The sequence below is a fragment of the Agrilus planipennis genome, unplaced genomic scaffold (assembly GCF_000699045.2).
Source record: "Agrilus planipennis isolate EAB-ADULT unplaced genomic scaffold, Apla_2.0 scaffold337, whole genome shotgun sequence".
NCBI classification, from domain to species: domain Eukaryota; kingdom Metazoa; phylum Arthropoda; class Insecta; order Coleoptera; family Buprestidae; genus Agrilus; species Agrilus planipennis.
The window spans coordinates 78,003-97,126 of record NW_020442013.1 but is presented as its reverse complement, the minus strand read 5'-3'; the positions used below and the strand labels follow the sequence as shown (position 1 = coordinate 97,126).

Here is a 19,124-nt window from a genome sequence, read left to right as displayed (position 1 = left end):
TTCCTCCACTACCATCAGCCGCTCGTTTCCTTAATTCCAAAGAGGAAGCTGGAGAAGTTGCTCCACCGTACACATTCCCGCTTTCCGTTAGAGTGTAATGTTTTTATATCGTACCTTTCTCATTTCAAGGCAACATCCTAATCAATTTCCAAAAGATGAATGGGAAATTCTATATAATTTTCTTTGGAATGATTCCAACAACAGTGAGTGCATTTCGCTATCTTTGCATAGAAACTATTCTTACCCCGTCGAATGGATTTCTTTCCTTCGTACTTTAAATAAACTCATAAATTTTGGAATATACATCCAGACATTTACTTCAGTCTTTATTCGCCTGCTTCCAAATTGCTATTAGTACTATTTTTAGAACCGATGTGCGAAATTTGTATTTGTATGTATCAATAAAATCAATTACGAAGATGTGTCTATTATTGATAAATGAGATCTGAAAAATATCGTAATTATAATTCTGAGATTATTGTAAAACATGTGGTTTCTTTCCAAAATTGAGTAGTTTTTAATCAGTTGTAAATGTAGTTAATTACACATTGTTTTATTGTAGTACCTTTTATTGATACGTTTCTCTACTTTACGCCTATTTACAGCAATCAACATAATTTAAAGATGAGTACCCGAGATAACAATGTTCAGTCTTTCAGAGTCTCTGAAAGCGGGACTCGAGTCTCCGTCTCTCATCGAGTCTTTCTGGAGTCGCTGAGAGAGACTGTCGAGAGACTGTTAAAAAAACTGTCTCTCTCTGAAAGAGAGACTCCAGTCGCTCATAGAGAGATCCTCATTTCGTATCCAGTCTCTGAACGAGAGACTCGAATTATTGAACGAGAGACTCGAATCTCTCAATAAGTGTTGTCTCGATAAACGTGGTTAAAATTTTTAAAGTTCAACATAATTCAGAGATCCCAGTTTTTCAACGAGAGACTCGAGTCTCATTTTTTCAGTTTTATTCATTCAGTCTCTCTGTGAGAGACTCGAATCTCTAAATTAACAATTTTATCGTTCGAGTCTCTCATACAGAGACTGTGAGAGATCCATAAAAACACCTAGGCAATAACTGAGAGACTGTGAAAGACTGTGAGAGACGCTCTCAGAGACGCTAAAAGACCCTGAAAGACTCTGAGAGACTGGAGAGAGACTGAAAATTTTTGTCTAGAATATAATAAAAAAGTAAAAAAAAGTATGATACCTATACCTACTACACTAACTCCAGTTAAAATAATCATTAATTAATAAAAATTCACCATTTTAATAAAGAGATAACGATGACGTAAATGCTTTAAATAGTTAATAACCTTTTTCATATTGTTTACGGATTTTGGTTTGTTTATTGCAGTCCATAAAATATGGGTTTATCAGACTAAAAATAAAATTAATAATCCAATAATCTTATCTAAAGAAAAATTTGGCAGTTGAAATCATCACCAGGCATTAACATGGAGAGCAGTGTAAACATTTATTAATGGAAACTGAACTCAAGGTAGCTACCAAATTTTTGTTTCTGTAGAATGATTTCGCCACACTGTGGCTTCTTCAGATAGAAGAATTTTTACACTGAAATTAATTAAACCATACTTGCTTGTATATAATATCTATCAAAAGTTTCGTTGTTCTATACAATAATTTTTTTATTTTATAATGGTTAAATTTTGATTCTATGGGATTTTCCAAAACTGAAAATCGTTATCCATGATGTGAACGCTTTTACGCGTCCGATGCTATACAAACGAGGGGGTAGAAGTTGCCTGAAGGGTAGGTGTGGAGGAACGGGATTATTTTCCGACGCCGGGCGACGCTTCCCAGTGGCACATCGGCGTCGGACGTCAGCGTCTAGTGGTGGGGAGACGCCTGCCGTCGGCGACGTCAATCTCACCACGCTTGGAGAGCTATTTTATCATACGTCTTAACCAAAAAGGTGCAGTATTAGACTGAATACCAGAAATAACCTCGTGTTGTACAAATCGTTCGGGAAATATTGAAAAAAAAAAACCGTTTCTGTTTTATCTACGTTACAAATAAATAATCCATAAAATTAGAGAACGAATAGAGTGAATCAATCCCTACGAGAGTTATTGATAAGGGAGAGTTAGACCGATTGGAAAAAGGGGTAGTTCACTGAACCACAAATGAGAACGTCGACAGCGGATATGGAAAACTGTATCATGGACACCACGGATAGGCTATCGGCTCTCAGGTCAGTTTTTATCAGTATCTACAATAATCTTTTGATTGTCAACTGTTTTTACTCGTAGGTATATCTCTGTCATTCAATTTTTGATTGCAGTTTCAATTCCTTTTAACGTGCTTTAAAACTTTGTTGGTAAAAATTGTTAAACAAATTTCAATAAAGTTAATTAAATGCCATTACATGATATAAAAATATAATTAAACAATAGTTCAATAGTATAATTATCATTACTGATCTGAATCAAATCATTTTTCACTTATAAATCAAATATTATGGATTTGTTATAAATACTATTTCCTTAATACTGGGGTCTCCTATTTTTTTTTTTGTATTTTAATAGATGCATTTCATAATCAGGAATGTTTCGCCAGTATTGTGGTAGCTACTTGTTCTTAAAAACTAAATTGAGCGTGTAATAATTTTTTGAAAAATTACTCTTTTGTTTTCTTTGTGAACTGACTTCTACTGAAAATTTGAAATTAATCACTGTCATGTTCAACGATTTAATTTTAGAAATCCTGTCAGCATTCTGATTATCAATTTATCAAAAAATAAAGCTGTTCAAAATCGATAATCAGTTCTAAAATTCTACATTGTATAGAAATAAAGTCAGAATATGGTAAAAAAAAAACATTTTGATTCTTAAACTAACACCATCATTTCACTTTTTGGTTCAAATGTTTGACTTTATGTGATTGTCAACCGATTAATTTAAAAGTAGTCGGTAAGTTTAAATTTTAACATGAATATTCAAGTAGGGGAATCGCTCCTGCATTGGCATTACTTTTTCCTGCAATTGTGTACAATGGGTTTCATTTTATATCAACTGTATTAGGAAAAGTTATTTCTAATTGAATCCCATTTTAGGACTCATTTGTAAGTTAATGTAAAAAAATAGAAATGCCAAGTTAGCCATTAGGAATTATTTTTATTTTTAGTTATCGAATAAGTAATTTATTACCAATAATCTTACTAATTTGATTTACGTGTAATAGCTGAGTAGTGTCCATCAGCGTCCTGTCGGAATCCGGATTTACTAAGGCATCTCTTACGTATATTATCATAAGGTCATAAGCTCTTCAGTCCTAAGACTGGTTGGACACGTACCTCCACTCTTTCCTATCCTGAGCTAAACTTCGCATTTCCCTAAAACTAGAACAACCCTTAACTATCAATCCTTAACTATTTACGAACAGTAATCTAATCTAGGTCTATCTCTACCCCTCCTAACTCCCGTTTCTGCCTCTAATATATCCCTGACTAGGCCTTCATGCCTAAGAAGGTGTCCTACCAACCTATCTCGCCTATTCCTTATTGACTTCCATAGAGTCCTCTGTTCTCCTATTCGTTCTAATAGCTCTATATTTATAACCTTCTCTTTCCACGGTATCCTCATCATTCGCCTGTAACAACACAACGCTTCTAACCTTTTTTTTCCGCAGCGCCCACCTATTTCAACCCTTCAAAGGTCAAGCCCTAATGGCGACACCCTATATCTACACTCTCTTAAGGTATGACCTATGTAGACAGATATGGTCCTAATGTAGATACCTTATTTCAACTTTTTAACAGTAAGTCCTATTTTACCTGACCTATCCCTAATAGTTATACTCTATCCGAACCCTTTTACGGCATCACCTATTAAAAAACTTACTGTATTAATAAGTCTAAAACTAGGCGAATAATGTAGTCCAATTACGGGCCTTGAAAATCTTTTTTAGGATGCGAATTTAGGACCATTTCTATGCCTAGTCAGAGAAGGTTTAGTTACCTTGATTAGGGTCAAACGATATAACAGATGGTAGCCTTATATGTGGAACAAGTTTGTCTGTCAAACGTTTTAAGGCGTTACATTTCTGATCCAGCCCGAATCAGACAACTTAACCAGAGCCAAATTATAGGTACTACCTAATCCATATAAAAGGTAGCCTCATCTGGACCAAACCTAGCTGCCTGACCCAAATGTTCTAAGTCATTACGTTTCTGATCTGAGGCCAATGAGAATTATCTTGAAGTCAGTAAGTCCAATTCAGACGGAAGGCGCAGTCCTAACAAATTTCGAGTTGGGATGTAGATACCTTTTTAGTAACATGTCTAACGTTTGAAAGACTTCAACTACTCGATATTGTATAATCATGTTTATATTGAAAATCTTCGGTAATTTACCGAGCACATGACCTAGAGCTTTAGACCATTGTTTGGTATTCGGAAGGACATCGATTCGATTCTGGGTCTATTTACCCTGGTCCAAGTTTTTCTGGCTTTACAGATAATCTTTCACTGACTTCATTTCTTCCGTATCATCATTCTCACCTTAACCACCACGCACCTACGATTCCCAAGCTTTTCGGTGATGTATCGACTGCCTATGACGTGCTGATGAGATCGATTAAAATCGATATCACGATCTACGTTTAGTAAATTACTATTAGCGATGAACATAGTCCGTTCTTAATCTGAATAAATAATCTGTAAGGTTTGTCATTTACGTAAGGTTTTAATGCACTGGCTTGCCAAACGGACGCATTTTTAAACATTTTTTCACACTCTAAAATCATACAGAAACTTTTTTTAAGTGGACTCACGTATTGTAAACGTGTACTTTGCTTGACGCATATTCTGACGCATTTCAGCAAAAATAGCTCGAAATAATTCTCCATGGCATCATATTAAATATCTTTCGTTTAATCTTTTTTATCCTTACGTTCCTGAGTGTTCAGACCTTGCATAAATACATACAAGCATACGATCACACATGGACGAACACTCGTACATTACTAACAGCGCTAGCAAGCTTTGACCCTGAAGATGTTTCCAGCCGAAAAGCTAATTTTACATTTCTTATTTGTATGAATAATAGCGACCGTCAAGGGACTGAAAACATTTTCTATTTTCTCAGATCTTACATTATTAACATGAAGTAATATCCATGTCTGAATTGTCAGCTTCCCACTAACGTTAACATAAAATAAGTTCTTTTAAAATTGAAAAAGGAAAACATGAATCTGTACTAGTCGAGCCCTTCCAAATTTGAAAGCTGATAACTTTGTTGTTGCATATGCAACTAATCGTACATCCGCGGACAGACATTCAGACCCGCCAATCGGTTTTCAACTGTTTATTTCCAAGTATAGCACAGATACATGGATCGTATATTAAATTAAAGATCTCAGCATTTTACACTCACCAAAAAAGAGTGCGGGACGAATGGTCACACAGCCCAAGTGTACCAAAAATGTTCATGTTCTTGCCAATGTCCGAATAATGTGCAGAAAAGTTGATAGGGGGCACTGACCATACGACCAAAAGTGCGGGGATGTTTTGGATTTATATTCTAGTTAATAAATTAGTGATTAGGTATATGACTACGTGCGATTGGAAGCTAAAAATATTTGTTTTTTTTTTTTGTAAATAAGTTTTCAGTTTGCTACTAATAAGCTATGACTGTATGAAATCAGTAGAAATATTTACACATCCATGGATGATAGATGTAATGATAAGTATTACTATCGATCGAGATAAATTTATTTACTTTGCTAATATCTGTCCCACTTCGAAAATACTGTTACGATAAAATTTAATTAACAACTTTTATCTTCGGATTAATAATTTAATAAGTGTACCATGCGAGCAATTAAAAAATCTGTAAATAATAGAAAAGCTTCGAGTGTTATCTAAGGAAATGAGTGACTTACGAAATTTCCATTTGCGTCAATAAAAATACCCAAATAATCTATTTTAAGACACTTGGTTTTCAGGTAGGTTATCACAACCTTATCGATAATCTTTTTATACTGATTCTTGATAATCTAATGACGTCTGTGACACCCTTATAAGAATAAGAAGACAATTATAACTGTCATTGCGAAAAGTCGAATGTAGGAAAGACGTTCGAAACATTCTGAAGACCGAATAGTATTTTATTAGTCGTTTAATTAATAAATTAATGTATATTTGTGCATACAATACGATGGAAGATAACGTGCAACCATCTATTCAGGAAATCTCAAACAACTCTTGCAACATTCGGTGAGTTTTAAAAAAATTACATTGGAAAGACTTTTAAATTTTAAAAGTTTTGATTTTGCGAGATACATATAACGTAATTGAACTTTTGGTACTTTTCGCTTTTAAAATAACTTATGTCACTTTCAGTTTAACTAATTGTCATAATAATGATACACTCTTTATTTTTCATTAATCTGTAAAGAACATGGACTACGTAATAATATAGGGATAAAGTATAAAGGGTAATTGTTGACAAGAGGAGAGATCTCCTAGAAGTTTGTTGTTAAAACTAATTCACCAGGAAGTATTTCTTTCTGCGCTTTTTAAATGGAACCAAGGAGATATTCTGCTTGCCCACTCTAGTGTAGTCTTCATTCATTTTCATGGTATACTTCATTTAAACTGGCAAAATCGTAGGTAAGGAGAAAAAAGCTCATTATACTCTCGGCTCTTATTCATTAAACATACTTTTTCATACAGTACCTGCCAAAAGTTTTGTTCAATCATGAATAGTTTGGCCGAGAGTCGTCTCCTTCCTTTTCTGGCCTAGTGTTGCTCTTTTTTACTTTGCGCCGGTCAAACTGAAGGTCACATAATATGTATTATCTCACTCTGTAATTTGGGTGTCGACCTCGTGTTAGGTTTTCTAGAGGTTGACGTAAAATCTTGGGCTTTATCTCTGACATATTTATTCTTAAAATAGTTTACAAAATCACTGCTCTTTCGTAAAAGGTCCTTAAAGCTTCAAACAATTGAAGATACTTAAATCGTAGCATACTCAACGATATCAAATCTATTTTTAAGATGTCTCTTATCACAAACAACGATCGCCTATTGCGTCAATGGAATTTTTAAATTTTTATCTACTTAAGGTATAAGAATATTATCTTAATCATTATTAAATTATTATCTAGATTAGCTATTAAATCCATCAACAATGCGTTACCCTCTCTATCACACGTAAACATAACAATTTATGCTTTTGATTGACGTCAATAGCAAAAAAAATGGTCTAAAAGTCACGAAAATACTATAAAAACCTTGACATTTGATTTTTTGAACATGAAGTGATTAATCAAGTAGATCAGTAATGTACAAAATTGGCCTATGTCTTGCGAAACATCAAGACCAAAACCAATATCAAGACCAAGACTGCCCTTATACTAGTAAGACAAGAACAAGACCAAGACTAATACCAAGACCGAATAAGCAACATTAAGACCAAATACCCAAGACTAAATGAAAATTTATTACTTGCAGTGGATTTGTGAGTTAAACTATTTGAAGCATTTTTAATGTATTCTTCTTTTAGTTTTTGAAATTTTCACTTTGCTTTAGTAGATTTTAACACTAAATANAAAAAGGGATCTATAAGAATGTTATCGGAGTATAGGTTTTTTGCTCCTATGTCTGGAGAATACATCATAGTTCAAAAATAGACACAAACTAATTTTCTTTCGATATTTTTTCCTACTTTCAAATACCTTGTATAGATACTATTTTGTAGCTAAAAGGTCAATTTAATGCGTTAGAGGAAGGGTCAATTTTTGCAAGGGTAAATTGTGGAGTTTTCACAACTCTCTCAACTATCGAAACTATTTTCTTTAAAAACCAAGAAGAATTATTAAAAAAGCCCTAAGTATCAGACTAAATAAACAAGACCAGGGCTTAATACGCAATTCCAGTACCAAGACTAGAAGTATTTAAGCCAGACATTTAGGTACTTACTTAGCTGTTAACATCAGTTCTCTGTAAGATAATAATTTGATCATAAATTTCTTTATAACGGAATGAGTTGACAAATTAATACATTATAAAAAAAATATCTTACTAATCGAACTTAAGAAAGGAATTATTGAGCAGTATCAACTGTAATAAAATGACCAAGGTGACTATCATGAAGGTTGTGTTTTCTGTCTGCTGTTTACGTAAGAATGACGTAAGTTCTGAAAACCCCGAAAAATCGATGCCCAGGAATGCACCGGTGCCGGTGGTGAAAAAAGCGCCACTGTATTGAAATCTATTTTTATACAGCGTCCATTCATAAACCCAGCGTCCCTTAACCATACACAAACATACATAATTAAATGACGATGACGTGCTTTCTTTAAATAGCTCTCCAATGTCCAAGCACACTATTTTTTCTAAGCATTAAATTATCTTTTTTTCACATCGTAAATTCGAGAGCTTAATTTATATGCAGGAAAGAAATGCGTCATAACGATACGAATCTTCCCAATGAATCATTCGAATAAATTGGTAAAGGTATTCGCGGCCAGTTGGTGTACTGACGATGTCCTGATTCGGGACTAAAGGACGTCGAAGGTTGGAATTGCTTCCTAACGTTTCTCTAGCACGAGTGGTCAACTTCTTCAAAGGTCCATATCCAGCATCGATAATGGAAGATAGCAATTAATGAAATAATACAATGTAATGCTCGTTAATTTTAAAAAATAGGACCCTATTCACTCTATGCTCACGAACTGTTAATTTAGAAATTCGAAAAAGCTTGTTAAAGGTATTTGTTTGGAATACGGCGCTGTACGGGTGCGAAACACGGAGAGTGAATGCGGCGGAAAAGAAAAGGTTAGAAGCCTTCGGAATGTGGTGTTACAGGCGAATGATGAGAATAATAGAGGAAGTTAGAAGTGAAGAGGTATTAGAAAGAATAGGAGTAGAACAGGGAACTCTGTGGAAATCAATAAGAAATAGGCGAGATAGGTTGGTAGGACACTTTATTAGGCATGAAGATCTAAGTCAGAGACATATTAGAGGCAAAAAAAAATAGGAATTAGGAGGGGTAGAGGTAGACTTAGATTAGATTACTGTTCGCAAATAGTTAAAGATATTGGTGATGAAGAGATATTAGAAAGAATAGGAGGACAGAGGACTCTATGGATGTCAATAAGAAATATACGAGATATATTAGTAGGACTACTTCTTAGGCATGAAGGACTAGTTAGAGACATGTTAGAAGCAGAAACGGAAATTAGGAGGGGTGCAGGTAGACCTAAATTAGATTACTCTTTGCAAATAGTTAATGATATAGGTGATAAAGAGATATTAGAAAAAATAGGAGAACAGAGGACTTTATGGAAGTCGATAAGAAATAGGCGAGATAGGTTAGTAGGACACCTTCTCAGACATGAAGGTCTAGTTACAGACATATTAAAGACAGAAGTGGAAGTTAGGAGGGGTAGAGGTAGACCTAGATTAGATTACTCTTCGCAAATAGTTAAAGATATGGGTTGTTCTAGTTTTAGGGAAATTCGAAGATTAGCTCAGGATAGGAAACAGTGGAGGCGCGTGTCCAACCAGTCTTAGGACTGACGACCTTATGATGATGATGATTCAGGAACCGGGATATTTTTAGTGTGATTTTCAAATAAACCGTATTGCTAATTTTTGTTTTTTTGATCAAGTCGATGCATTTGTAAAATAATTTATTGGAGATTAATCCGTATGTAACTGTTTGCGATTGAACCGTCAAATTCCGTAGCTTGCATATTTGATCGTCTAATGTAAATTAAGTTAAAATAAACAAATTCTATTTTTGGCGATCTCGATAAACATCGGAGTGCATAACCATGGGCACAACTTTTCCTCCCCACTCTCTAATTTAGACTTTTTAGCGTTTATTTGGGACATACCTAGCAATTATTATATCCTATAAATCCTGTCAATTTAATACCCGACACTGATTGTTCAAAAATATTCCAGGAAACATTTGAAAGCATTTATAAGACGTTTAACAGCTAGATAATGATAATAATTAGCTAGTAAAAGTCTAGAGGAAGTTTTATCATTTTTTGAACTATTTATTGGTAGTTAATTTGGTAGCGTCAATAATTAAAAAAAGAAGAACTTTTTCCAACACAAATAAACACTTTCACTACAAAATTCCCTTCCAACGTTTTCTTGCGTCATAGTAATAAAATTTTAAACTCCTATAACGGTAAAATTTGTTATGGTTTTATGGACGCAACTATTTAATGCCCGTATGCCAGAGCATGTATGTAGTCATTAAAAATAAGTTTTGCTGACTTCTTTAAAAACGTTCCTATTTTTTTACGATGTTTATAAATTCTTAAACGGTCTATTTTTGCGCCAGTTCGAGAAAAAGAACTGGCGTGAAGGTTGAGAAAACAAAGCCGGCCCTGAATATAAAAGGATTGCATCAATAAGTTAGAATAACATATTGAGTCCTTGCCTCCTTGATTTACCTTTGAATGCAATCAGAATGTTACTAATTGTTAAAGACTGACGTTGACGTAATTTAGGCAATAAACAATTTTAAAGAAAAGTGACATTTTTATAAACACAAGTGTCAGGAAACAACGGAATTTATTTATAAATAAAGAATACGGTCCAGAGGACAAGGATAATTTTATTTATGATTAAATTATTTAAATCAGAGGATTTAAGGGTTATATATGTCTATGAATGTAAATAATTTAACTACTAAATCGCTGTTTTCTCCTTAAATAATAATAAAATTATTGAAGTTTTGATAACAATACACATTATTGAATTTGAAAATGATGATATGCCGTCTAACATCCCACTCTTTCAACGACATCTTTTGTATATGAATTTTTTGAAATTTAATAAAGGATACACACATTTAGGTTTCACTAATTACAAATAATTTTGACCTATTACAAAGGTGTTTCACAAAAAATGCATCATCAAAGTCTAGATGAGGATACCGTGGATAGAGAAGGGTAGAAATGACGAGTTATCAGAAAGAAAAGGAGAATCTCAGGCATGAAGGCCTAGTTAGAGATATATTAAAAGCAGAAACAGGAGTTAAGAGGAGCAGAAGTAGAACCAAATCTGATTACTATTCATAAATATAGGGTTGTTCGGAAAGTCATTTCGTTTTTTCCCGACAGAGGATTTAATTGTATTCTTTTGCACCCAACTTCACATTTAAGCAAACTAATTTTCTTTCGATATTTTTTCCTACTTTCAAATACCTTGTTTAGATACTATTTTGTAGCTAAAAGGTCAATTTAATGCGTTAGAGGAAGGGTCAATTTTTGCAAGGGTAAATTGTGGAGTTTTCACAACTCTCTCAACTATCGAAACTATTTTCTTTAAAAACCAAGAAGAATTATTAAAAAAAGCCCTAAGTATCAGACTAAATAAACAAGACCAGGGCTTAATACGCAATTCCAGTACCAAGACTAGAAGTATTTAAGCCAGACATTTAGGTACTTACTTAGCTGTTAACATCAGTTCTCTGTAAGATAATAATTTGATCATAAATTTCTTTATAACGGAATGAGTTGACAAATTAATACATTATAAAAAAAATATCTTACTAATCGAGCTTAAGAAAGGAATTATTGAGCAGTACCAACTGTAATAAAATGACCAAGGTGACTATCATGAAGGTTGTGTTTTCTGTCTGCTGTTTACGTAAGAATGACGTAAGTTCTGAAAACCCCGAAAAATCGATGCCCAGGAATGCACCGGTGCCGGTGGTGAAAAAAGCGCCACTGTATTGAAATCTATTTTTATACAGCGTCCATTCATAAACCCAGCGTCCCTTAACCATACACAAACATACATAATTAAATGACGATGACGTGCTTTCTTTAAATAGCTCTCCAATGTCCAAGCACACTATTTTTTCTAAGCATTAAATTATCTTTTTTTCACATCGTAAATTNACTGAATGATGCACTTCAACAGAAAAGGTCAGAACTAATCAACAGGAAAGGTGTAGTGTTTCACCAAGACAACGCGAGACCTCACACAAGTTTGGTCACTCGCCAAAAGCTTTTACAGCTTGAATGGGATACAATCCTACACCCACCATATTCTCCAGACCTGGCACCATCGGATTATTATTTGTTCCGGTCACTCCAAAATTTTTTAGACGGTAAAACCTTCACCTCAAATGAAGAGGTCAAAAACCTCCTCGATCAGTTTTTTGCCAGCAAAGACCAAAAATTTTATGAGCGTGGAATTATGCTACTACCAGAAAGATGGCAAAAGGTGTTGGACCAAAACGGTCAATATATAATTTAATAAAGTATTTGTTTATTATACGAAAACTGTCGTTCATTTCCACAAAAAAAAACGAAATGACTTTCCGAACAACCCTATAGTTAAAGATATATGTTCTAGCTTTAGGGAAATGCAAAGATTAATTTAGTTTAGGAAAAAGTGGAGGTGCCTGTCTACCCAATCAGGACCGACGACCTTATGATGATGATGGCATAGTCTAGATGGTGTTTCTGAACCTTCGTACCTATTTAGGAAATATGACAGCTCAGTAACCAGAGATCCTATTAATAAGTAATCGCTTTATACCTACACTAATACTTGTAGTTTTATCAAGTATTATACAAACATACGATCTTATCACTTCCCATGATGTACCTGCAGGCACTCACTCCGGAATCGGAGTTTAAAACTATTGTTTAGTGATATGATCTAAGTACGCACTAAGTCGGAATCAATTTTGAGAATCCGTACATATTTAACTGAAAATCGATTACCTACCCTTCAATATGCATGGATATTATTAATTTCTACAACAAAAATAGAATACAATCCTTTCGACAAGTATAAATCAATATTATCCCAAAAATAGATCGACATCGATACAATGATAGTAGGAAATGAAATACTTGTCATTAGATACCAAAAGGTACGTGGTACATTTAGAATTGTCTTCAACAGTCAATAAAAAAATATTAATTTCGCTTCAGTTCTAGTCATTTTACCATCACTTTTAGATCAGGAAATGAACTTAAAGATATTAGTTACTTATTATTGGTCATTGATGTTTTCGTATTACATTCGTATTGCGTTTTCTGTAAAATTTCAAAATCGAAGACCTAACCTGTTACGTTGTTGCAGCGATGCTAATGTTTTATGCAGCGTTAGCTTGCAATTCAATTTTCTGATCGTTTCGTTATAACAAAGTATTGATGTAATGAATATTTCAGTAACGTACAACATAAAATGGCATTTGTTCATTCGTAAAGGTGAATCTAAAAAGCGAGAAATCAAGAAATCCAATATTAAAAACTGACCTTGACTGAATGTCGTAGATTGAAAGCAAATTATTAATCCAGTAATACCATTAGTTGCAACAGAAATAGAACCCGGTTTGTTTGAATTCCTTGACTTTACTCGTTTAAACTCGCAATGACATACAGGATGTACGTTCTATCCGGAAATCGCTACGTAGATCGTTAAAATATAACTCGATAACAAATTTTAAATTTATGCGAACTACATTATAAATCAATCAATTATGAGGCAAATCATAACTTGCTAATATACACTTGCCTATTTGGAAGAAAAAGGATGTTAAAGTATTCACGGTCAAAGTCAGTCAAGTTAAAAACGGAATTTGAAGGTACTCTCTAAATAGCAAACCGGATTGTAAAAGATACAGAAAGTTCGACATCCTTTTCTCAAAATCATTAAAACTACGATAGCAAGCCATCATTGATGTAGAACAAGCAATTTACAAAATACTACGTGCGAATTGCGATAAACAATATGTATGTAGGCCAAACTAAAGAATCGGTTAAAATTAGACTGGAAGAACATACGGAATATTATTATCATCATTTAGATAGGTGAATTTAATGAAAGAGTTTTGAAGTAGTGCAAAGAGACATGAAGGTCTAAGAATAAAGGAATAATTATTACAATGTAATTTAGAATAAAAAACTTGAATCAAAAGGACCTTCCAGTTGCTGGGCGGATTTAGGTATATGATAAGAAAAGCATTGAACCTTTTTCCGCCAAATTTATTCAATTTTACGCACGAGTACCTGACTGTTTATCCGTTGGTAATATTTTTAGCTCCTGAATTTAAAATTACTTTAACTTTCAACGAAATTTGAATATTAGAGCGGCGGTGGTGTATTAAGTGCGACACTTTCACAGAATACCAACATTTGTTATTGGAACAATTTTAAAATTCTCTCCTAGCGCCCGTTCTAAATTTTCAGAATTATTTGGCATTAATTTTACATTAAAATTAAAGCACGTTTACTTTAATTATTTTTACAATCCAAAGATTTGTAGGCATTTGTTCTCATTACTGATGATGTTTTATTCGAGTTTTTCAAACTTGTAAAATTATCAACAAAATGGGTTTAGGAATAAATTGGCTTTAAAAAACACCTGGAAGATGTATAATTATTATTTCTGTATATGATTTATAAAGCAGTACTGCCAAATTATTGTACGTAACGTGGTTCTTAATTTTTTTATATTTATTGAACCTAGGAGCACTGTAGATAGCTAAAATCCCTTCGTAAGCAAGAAAAAGTGGCTTGGTAAACAACTAAGGGAGTAATTAGGGCACTTGATTAACGAATTACTTCATAAAAGTGCTTTGTAATTGGTAATTAAAAGGATTTCACTGTCTAAAATTCTTGAAGCAGTTTCAAATTTAATTGATAATTTGAAATTCCGCATTTTGTCCGAAGATCCTCTCTTCGTGTGTTACAGAATTTAGAATCTAACTTTCATAATTATTGTTATTTTGACATTTCTATTCTCTCTCCAGGTACTAGTTTACATTTATATTCTACTTCTCTCCTATTTTTACCCGCTTTATATTCAGTTTGGAATAGCAATAATACTTCAACTTATTTTATAATAACCCATTTTCCATTGACGCTTTTCCGAAACGTTGAAAGCAAAAAGGGGATGCTTGCCAAAACTGTCACTGTTTTTAAAATTTGGCAAATACATTAATTCACAAAACATCTTGTGGAATAAATGCAAATTCGTACGGCAACCATTGTCGTCAATTGAGCGTTATTTTTAAACGCGTATTTCCACTGTGAGACTACGTTATTAGGAGTGCTTTAATAAATTTCAAAACGTATAAATTGCACCCATGCGATGTTTGTATACATATTCTCGACTTCAATATTTCATTCATGAAAACTGCTTAGTGCTATAGCAGTGAGTGTAGAAAGGCTTTAATGTTCCAAATTCCACACTGCCAGACTGATGGTTAATGTGACACCATGCAAATTTAATCTAATCTTACATGTACCATATACAGGGCGTTTTATCATATTATATTATTAGGCAAAATGTAAGGAAGAGGATCCATGAGGATTCTTATTGTTGACACAAAAGCAGATAGCATTCAACATGGTCCTTCGAGCCGGATTCAGCGGAAAACAAAAGTAACATTAATTTCGATCTCAATGTAAAAGCTCCATCTTATCGATTACAGACGAACACATCAAGTTCATCAACATCATTTGAATCATGTTGAATGCTACGGGTATGTTCCTTGGACCTAATAAACAGCATAATTTGCTCATATATCCAAATGAACAGAAGTGATGAGTGAAGCGAGTCTTCGCGTAAAACTTCTTTCGTGTACATGTAATATCTACCTCAAAGAAGACGTATCTAACATTTGTTTATGAAATGAACTTATTCAAAGGAATTCGGTTACCAAAAATAACAACAATAATTTATGCGCTTGTCAGAAATAAGGTAGAACAGTAGCGATACTATCAGATGCATTTGAATACAATTTTAATCGGAATTTTTATTGTTTTTCCAGCATCGTGATTGATGACTTCGACTCATCGAAACATCCCAACAACACGGAAGTTCCAGAAACAGGCACGACCGTATCTGCCGTTCATCAACACCAACCCACCTCTATAAACATGCAAAGGTCTTATAATAATAGACTGTCAACAAACGATTCTATTAGGAGCATCTTGGTACGTATATGAACCGCGCAAACAAATTAGCAAAACAGGCGCCTACTTAAATAAAATTTACAACTGAGCGCTTACGAAAGATTAATTACACGATATAAATACGTAGATGCCTTTCTACTCTTATTATTTAATGTTATTTTGATAAATTTATGAGTATTTTATCGCAATAGGTATATAAATTATCCTTTGACTTTTGACTCAATAGAACTTACTTCTCAAGTTCCTACCAAGAAGTTTTTAGTTATTTTATATGCCTTTATTGTTACAGGAAGAAGCTGAAAGACGAAAACACGAATTTTGGAAGTTGATTGAAGAACATAACGCTCTTATCCAGTATTTGAAAAGGATAGAACAGCTCGAGCACAACAATTCACTCAGAAAGACGGCAGCAATTAGTACCTGAATTATAGGGGAAAATCATTCATTATTTAAATATTTGGTTAAGACTGCAACATGGGAAAGACACACTTTGATAAGGGCTTTTATTGATAAATTAACATCTAAAAGAATGGAAAAAATAACTGAANTTAATACATAATAATATTATTAATTAGAAAGCGAAAAGGCATTGCTCAAATTACAATAAAAATACCATTTCCAGTTTTCTTCTATTATAAGACTTAAATTATTATTAAATTATTCTGTCATGAAATATAAAAGGCTTGGCCCTATTGGAATAAAATAAGCAAAAACATCAAAATTTAGTCACTTGTATGAACATGTCCTGTGCATAACATGTGCTATAGTTAGGACGAACAAAATTGGCATAGTTTCCAATAAATCTGTGTTAAGTTAAGTTAGGAAATTTTTCATGAGTAGTGCAGACAAAATGAAAAGAGATAACTGAATAATAGTAAGAGGTGCAGCGATTAGAGGTTGCTTATGTATGCAAAAGATCAGGGTCGGCTTTATAACTGCCTGTGTGGAATTATATCTTTAAACAGGCATCTCTGCTACCCTAAATTCCTTAATAGTGCCCGCTGCAATTCCTACCTGGCATCTCTTTTCAATGCTTACGATATTCTCTCCTACAACGTCTGTCATAAGTAAAAGTAGGCGTTCTGACAGCTGCGATTTTAGTCTAGTTATTAAGTTAAAAGAAGAAAGTTTTATTGCGTCCTATGTCAATATTAAACGTTCCAACTATATCACGAAGCGTGCTATAGAAAAGCTTCCTTAGAATTAGAAATAAAATTATAGACTGCCATATTTGTACAGGGAAATGGAAGTGATAGAAATTAGAATGCCAAAATGTACCAAGCTTTTCGTTTAGTAAATTATCTAATAACTACATAGGAAAACACCAAAATGGTGCTCTACCCATAAATTACTGAATTTTATCCACTCAAGACAACACCAAAGTAATATTCATAAACATACATCAATAGTAATTACTTTTCTGTATTTTGTTCACATCGAGATAAGGTCTTTCTAACGTAATTTGAACTAGAAGAAATTAAATTGTAAACTTCCTTCCTACGGTCGATGAAGAAGTTTGACTTCAAAAAGCAACTGCAAATATCACTACAGTTGCATTTGCATACGGTACAAGATTAAAAATGCCCTTCCTGTGATGCGTCAGAAACTTTTTTTGTCGATACCAAGTATCTACTTTTGGTATCGATTCTTTTAAACTAAGTAATGGGTGCAGATGTCAACAGAAAATACTTTTTTACATTCATGAAAGTTTCTTTAATTGTCTAACAGTTAGAAATCGTCAGCTTTTCATTCGCCCATTTTAGTTCTTGAATTTTAATTTAAACCTCATGTAACTATCATGGGCGTTGCAAGTTGAAACATGTAAATTTCCAAGTACTTAGTACTAGTGTATTATTTCATAACCCAATACAAGTCAAAAAATATCTATACAAATATTGGTAAGTACCTATCGGTACATTCTTTCGATACCTACACGGAATCCTTTTATCCTTTACTGAAACCGAATTGTTCCCGTTGGTGAGTCTGACGCATGCGGTTGATACATGCCTTAAGCAGTGAATGCGCCAGCGCTCTTTCAAGATCAGTAGAGTCGCGAACGCATAGAGCATGTTGCGTGTGTCGGTGTGGTGTTTCAATGTGAATGGTATGATTAATTTTATTCCTATTGTTAAGAAAACTGACCAGTTTGTTGCCAACCGTTACGCATGATTGACGCACACGAAAGGACGCTGTATGATGTAACTGACGCATTATAGGAAACGCACCATAAAATACAGGTTAGACTACGTTAGTTAAGTACAAAATAAACTTAAACAAATATTTAAAATACTGAACGTAAAAAATGTATTGATGATATCTTTAAAAGTAGACGATATTGGCCTTTTCTCGATGTGGAAAACGTTTTCCGGAAGTAGAATTCATTATTGCTGAGATGAATTTGGGAAAACTGTTTTTTTATATATATGTGAAATAAATAGATAATATTGTAATATATGACTGTAGGATTGTAAAGAAAGTAATAGCAACAAAGTGCTTTTAGTTATCCAGGAATTATAATAATTAGAATATACATAATACATATATTTACCTACTTAATGGTAACAGTGGTATTAATATTTATAATTTAGATGCAATATACATATTATACAATACACTCATACTCTTATAGGGACTCGTACATAATGTGACAATATTATTCATATCAGGGTATTCACAATTGCAAATACTTATATTACCCCGAAACGATTTTTTTAGCAAATATCCATAGCTGTACCTGTTCACTTACGTATTCAACGATCACTTATTTATCTTTAGGCATAGCAGAACTAAACGATAAAAAATCCAATAATGAAAATTGTCGTTCAGCAATTTCTTTTTATTAATTTAGTTGATATTGCATAACTACCAATTGAAAAAAAAAACAAAGAAACAAAAAACAAAATCGATATCTACTGAGGAAGTAGAGTATACAGTATTTGCCAAGAATGCATACGTTATAGGTACACGCTATATACTCCTAAAAGCCACTTGTATAGTTCTCTGCAAACGCTGTATGTTTCTTACATTAAATATATTCGTTAACTGAAAAAAAATAACTGTTAAAAAAAATATTGTACGTAAATATTTTTGTTGGAAGCATCGCTCAGTGGTATGTATCTATAACGAAAAATAAAATAAAAGTATTTTAAAACCGAAATAAATGGTTTTTCTCCGTCTGATATGACGGTGGAGGTTTTTAT

General features: G+C 33.4%; 1 protein-coding gene across 2 annotated transcripts; it reads left to right on the top strand.

Moving 5' to 3' along the window:
* The first annotated feature begins 1,869 nt into the window (after positions 1-1,869).
* Positions 1,870-16,418, top strand: LOC108742118. 2 transcript variants are annotated; one of them, XM_018477176.1, is made up of 3 exons: positions 1,870-2,206; positions 15,780-15,945; positions 16,214-16,418. In XM_018477176.1, exons 1-3 carry the CDS (start codon positions 2,139-2,141, stop codon positions 16,346-16,348), a joined length of 369 nt encoding a protein of 122 aa, XP_018332678.1. In that variant the 5' UTR covers positions 1,870-2,138; the 3' UTR covers positions 16,349-16,418. The 2 variants fall into 2 exon arrangements, with proteins under 2 accessions (XP_018332678.1, XP_018332677.1); XM_018477175.2 differs by lacking the exon at positions 1,870-2,206 and adding an exon at positions 6,047-6,229.
* The last annotated feature ends 2,706 nt before the right edge of the window (positions 16,419-19,124 follow it).